The following is a 6,088-nucleotide window of genomic DNA, read 5'->3' on the forward strand; positions in this document are numbered from 1 at the left end:
TACCACACAAGGGGCTAAAATGCCGTGTATAAACAATACAACAGAACAGCTCACTGCCTATTGCCTAACTTTGTTCGAGGCTATAAGGCTGTAAACGATAAACGAAGACCGCTGGTTAGTCTTGACAGAAGCAAGAACGCTCTCGTGCTCAGTCAGGTTGCAAAACGCGCGCTCACAGGAAGTGGGCTGAAGAGTTGAGCGAGCGATTGTATATTTCCATTCAGATGGTCACTATCAATTTCATTTTTTTTCACTCGAAGATGCCAAGGCATTCAACACCCTTCAAATATACAGCTTTTTATGACATTATCACTACAACATTAACATAATATAATATTATGTGGTGCCACGCGGGATTGCCACGCGTCCCCTGTTTAGTTCCGTGTGCTGTGCGTATCTTATGGATCTAATGGTTTAGCCTTTTATCAGCAACAGACTGTCCATTTACTTCTGTTTCTCTGTACGTTGTGTTGTTTAGGTTCTTTTGTGGTGGCCACAGCTGTGCCTCGACCAAGTGGAGGCTATTTTCAAATATGTTGTACACCCTTCATGCGCGCACACATTCAATGATTTAGTTATTTTGGCAGTTATCGTTGGATTTCACATCTGACAGATTATTTTACGTTCAGTCAGTCAGTCAGAGTTCATTTCCCCCTTCGACATTGTCACTGAATTATATGCAACTAACCTTTACAGCCTACTTATGCCTTTTCTGCTGCTCAACCTCCTCGATTCGGCTGATGTCAGTTGACTAACTTGTGACTGTATGTACTGTAGGCTACTGGTGAACACACAGTGCCGTGTATTGTGAACATATGAGTGTGTACATTAATAAGCTATGCTATATTACAACAGTAATGAATTGCTTCCTCAGCCACACCGAATCATTCATCCTAATTTAACCGTCCGTTTATGACATTGTGGTTTCAATTATTTGGTTCGTTTTTATTTAGCAAATTGATACGCAAATAGGATTAATTTGTTTATCCGTGACGTGGAAATGAGCTAGACGCGTAGATGCCGATAAGTGAGTTTTCTCTATAATGCTCCAATAAAAAGAGGAATATGAACTGCTGTTTTTTTTTTTTATCACCCATCTATTTCGCATGCACTATTGGGCTATAACAGGTTGATGCAGATATCACCTCTATGTATATACAAATCCTATTTTTATTGTAAATGTTATGGCTGTGAAATTCGGCCGTGCGTGAATAGCCTGCAAAACCAAGCGATATCATATCAATCCAAAAATGTTTTCCCGGCCGCGCTGCTCACTCTGACAATAAGCGGGATATCTTAATTAGACGGCTAATTGACATTGCTGGGGCCCAATTAGGCCTACAGTTCATTCGGTGCCTCATCAGATGCTAAGAATAGCAACAAAGATTCATCGGCCAGTTACCACACACTTCCATTCTGTTGTCCCGAATGCACGTCATGGTTCTGATCAGACAAATGACCCAGAAAAACCTGTTAATGGAATCGGTGCTCATGTTCTGACAGGTAGCTTATAGGAGATCGATCACCTTTGATCTATGTACAGCGAAGAGATGGCGCATTACGCAGCTGGGTTGCTCTTGGAAGATGTGTAGTCTTTTAATCCAACAGGCCTATGAGAAGGTACAGAGTCATTTGACATTTCTAAGAGATTCTGTCATGCCTAGGTTGACTTCTAAACTAGGTTGTGCTGGCTTATGACGACAGGTCGTCACCTTTGTAAGTGAGATGTGTTGAGATCATTGCGTGACGTTATTAGCGCATACAGAGCTCTGAGGTGTTGGAGTTGCAGTTAGCTGTACCTCTGACCCTCGTTCCCAACCATAAGACGGCAACCCTTCAAGCTCTTGTCAGATCAGTCGGACCCAGAGCCGTTTTTGCAAAACTGTGCCCTCTAGTGGGAATTGTTGTAATGAACATAGACTGCATTTGACTAATGCCATTGTTTGAGATGTGTGGTCCCATTAAATTCGCTCAAGAAAGGGGCTGACTCATTTCTGGGTTACTTTACCTGTATTGCTGTTACCTGATTACGAAACTACATACGTGATGTGAGAGGGATTTACAAGACCAATCCATAAATTGCTGAATTAGAACACAATTGAGTGTCCCATTCCCCTTGTATTCATTTAGTATGTATGAAGCAGATTACTCTTTTTTTTACTTTTTTTTAGTGCCATTTTGCTAACCCCCAAAAGATCCCTGATTATTGGGCTGTAATGGACACACACTTCCTGTGTACACTACAGATTGACATTGCCACGGTGACCTCAAGCAGCGCCCCTCACTTCCTCCAGAGTCTGTGTTCCGCACATGGATCATATGGTTCAGTCGGCCGGCTAGCGGGTCAAAGGTCAAGAGATTGCCAGCAGATGTTGTGCATTTGGAATCTATCTGCTTTCTCAGCCAAGCAAAGTATTTGTGGGGGTGAAAAAAAGTAGATGAGAGAGAGAGAGAGAAAGAGAGAGAGGGGCAGAGAGGGAGAGAGAGAACTAGCTAGGACAATATCCTAACGTCTATTTTGTTTACCAGATGACACTACTTTCTAGGTAATTGTTATTTAAATGCTTTTACAAGGAAAATGCCCAGTGTTAATGATACCATATGGGTGAGATGGAAACTGAATTACCTGCTCAAGGAGGACATGAGAAACTACAAATGACCTGCTCAAGGAGGACATGAAAAACTTTGAGAAACTTTGCTACAGTTTTTCTTCCACACACTTTTTTTTATTTGTAAATAATAAAAATGAACTCTTTTTTTTAAATATAAAACATACACATCATTTGAGCCACATCTGTATACAAACAAAAATGTTGCAGTGAATATTTTTTTTCTAATTATCTTTTCTCATTTCAGTGAAACACATTAATTGTAAACAATCGTCATTTTTTAATTATTATCATTATTATTCCTATCCAATAATACTGACAAAAGAAAAAAAAAGAAAAGAAAAATGTAGCCTTACTGGACATTAAAAACAAACAAAAAAGAAAACCTTTTTTTCCTTTTTTTTCTTAATTATCAAACATGTTTACAAGTAACTCTGTGAGAGGCAGGGTTCAAAGTGAAACAGAGTGTCCTCGGAACACCTCTGAATTCAGTTTCAAACAGGACAACCATTTGACCCTCCTTTCACCTTTGACCTTGGCTGGGACAATGGTCAGTCTACCTGCCTCTTTGGTGGACCTCAGGTCCACCTTGCAGTCCCACTGGACTGGTATGTGTGGTCTTAGACATCAGACTTGGCCCCTTTATGCGAATACAAGCAATCAACCACACGTGGGTTGGTTGCCTCATATTCATTAAACATTTTTACGCATAAATGAGTTCTCTGTGCATCTATATGAAGTTATATTGTAACATGTACAGTACTGTATGTGTGATATATTGGCTATCGTTATCGGCTAGTTACACGTATAACTGGGTCTGCTTTGATTAGCCACGGTGTAGTAATCTCTTCACCCTCCCCCCTCTTTGAGGTAAATTACGATGTACACAAACATACAGCATCTGTGGGGGGGCGTGGGGGGAGGTTAGTTTGCTGCATTCTACCAAAGAGCATAATATATATATATATTTCTTTTTTTTTCTTCCACAGGGCTTATAATAAAATAACAAAAACTAGTTGGACAATCAAAGCGGCTTGAAATAAACAAAGGAAGTTTCTGAGACATTCAGCGTGGCGATGTAGGGCATGGGGTTGAGCTCATCTGATCCGTTTGTGCACACGTGACAGTGAATGGCTTCGGTTTCTTGTTGTGTTATTTTTTTTTGTTGTTGTCATCTCTTTATATTCAGGTACAAGCAAACTGTACAGGTACATGCAACATACAAGCTGGCCTACGGTATGTGGAACAAACACATATTTCAATCTTTTTTTTTTTTATCTGTTTGTTTTGTTTGTTTACAAAAGTGTGCATGCAGCTTGGAAGAGTTCCGAGTCATGCGGCTCCGCCTCCCTCGTGGGTGGGAGGGGTCAGTAGCCTGACGGACAATGGCAATTGGTGCGTGTGTCTGTAACAATCAACCTTGATTGGTTTACATTAACATTCACAGAGATGCAGGAAGAAAAAAGTCTTAGCACAACTTGATTTGTTTCCAAAAAAGAAAAAAAAAGAGAAAGAGTTACTGATTCAGGAGATGAGGCGAGGTTAAACCCAAAGGAGAAGAGCTAAAATTGCCATTAATGTTTTTTGGTCTCTTTTTCAATGTTTTAATTTTTTACCCTAAATTGTATCTTTCTTTTTTTTCAGTACAAAATTAAGCTGTGTTGTGCTTGCTTTTTAAATAGTAAAAGAAGTCAGTGGAACTTTTGACTTAAACCCCACAAATGTGCACTGAGGGTGGGGTGACGTGTCTCGACAACAAGGGTAGATCAAAAAAGTATTTGTACTTCCTCTGGCTCTTGCGGGAGATGGACGTCACTCTCTTAATCTTTTAGATGGCCTGAAGTGGTGTATCAGTTCAAACTTTTGTTTTATCTTTATCCCCACAGAATGGGGTAAACGTCTATACAGTACACAAAAGGGAGTGAAATTAGACATCATATCAAGTGTCTTGTCTTCTTGTCCATGTCTTTATCAACATCTGACAATCTGTTCTAATTTTTAATAATAATAAAAAAAAAGATCAAACAACCAAAAATGTCAGACTAAATGATTAAAGAGAAACTGATTTTCACCTCAAATTGTTAAACTGAAGGACATGAAATTCCTATCTTGATAATACCAACCACATGGATGGAAGTAGACAAAACACCCTAGTGTTTGTTATTTTTTGTTTTACTTGCCATGTTTCCATCATTTTTAGTTGTGTCTGGTGGGTATTTATCAGACAATAAACAAAAAACAATATTATAAAAAGTATATTTAGCCATATGAAACTGGAAAAAAATGTAAGAAAGGATGGAGGAATTGGAGAATCACAGAAATGCAAAGTTCACTGTCATTGGTAAACATATTTTAAAAGGAAATTCAAGATGGTGGACAGAGAGAAAGAAAGACAGACCGAAATAGAGGGAAAAGAAATTAAGAAAGAAAGAAAGAGAAAAAGAAAGGGTCAGGATCGGGATTTGGGTCCTCGAGGTATAGGCACCAAGAAAGGCCCTGCATTTCCAGACAACCCATGTTAGAGAGAACCCTGTTTCTGCAGGCTTGGTGTTGGTCCCAAGATAAAGGGAAGGAGACAGCAGGATGGGGGTGAGATGGGGGTGGGTGTGGGGGGGGGGGGTGGGGGGGTGCTGGGACCATTGCAAGGATGAGTTGGCGGGGTTATCTCTGGTTTGGGTTGATACATTCTGATGCTTTGTGTAGACTAGACATACATTTCTTTGTTGTTGATTTCACTGAAATATCAAAAAAGGACTAGTCCTTACCTTTCACAGACTGTGCTGAATAAGACTTGGACTAGTGTCTCCTCATCGCTTTTGTGAAAGCAGCGTTCTTTGTGATACTGACCATGCCCTACAGAATGGAAATGTAAATCTACTGATGGCGAGTATTGTATTTTCTTTTGAAAAAATAGAAGAAATATACAGTGAACAACAAAAACATAAAATGCAAGACAAGCAGAAGTTACCTAAAGACCAAAAGTAAATTTGCAAAAAAACCCAAAACAAAACAAAACAAACAAAACAAAACAAAAAACAGGAGAGGAGTGATTGTCAGATTTTAAGCATTTTTTTTTTCATTGTGTTCTTTTTTTTCATCGCATTTTTTTTTCTCTCCATCTGTCTCTGATTGGTTGTCCTTGCTTCCTCCGCTTCAGCGTTCACTTCCTGGTCACTTCTGGCATGGTGAGGTTCAGGAGAAAGGAGAGGAAGAGAGAGAAGGGTGGGGGATATAGGTGGTGGGGGTGGGGTTGGGGGTGAGGGTGAGGGTGAGGGTGGGGTGGCGGTTATTAGTTCACTACGACCGCCCCCCCGCAGGTGCGGACGAGCTGTCCAGAGACGTCTGGGACGCCCGCCGGGTCAACGAGGCCAGCGTGGGGTCTACCAGCGAGGAGGGCGGGAACAACTTGTACCAGCCAATCACTGTGCTAGAGAGGTCAAGCTCCTCCAGTAGGATTTGTGCGACACCCATGAAGGATT

General features: G+C 40.6%; 1 protein-coding gene across 2 annotated transcripts in view; it reads right to left on the minus strand.

Annotated features, from left to right (window-relative positions):
- Positions 1-5,272: 5,272 nt before the first annotated feature.
- The window catches only part of rims1b (regulating synaptic membrane exocytosis 1b), a 36,980-nt gene continuing 36,164 nt past the window's right edge, over positions 5,273-6,088 (minus strand). For both annotated transcript variants that reach the window (XM_062544241.1, XM_062544240.1), the window contains exon 24: positions 5,273-6,088. This exon is cut by the window's right edge and continues 37 nt beyond it. In XM_062544241.1, the coding sequence (XP_062400225.1) occupies positions 5,907-6,088 (182 nt within the window). In that variant the 3' untranslated portion in view covers positions 5,273-5,906.

Source organism: Sardina pilchardus, chromosome 1 (assembly GCF_963854185.1).
Source record: "Sardina pilchardus chromosome 1, fSarPil1.1, whole genome shotgun sequence".
In the NCBI taxonomy this organism is placed as follows: Eukaryota; Metazoa; Chordata; class Actinopteri; order Clupeiformes; family Clupeidae; genus Sardina; species Sardina pilchardus.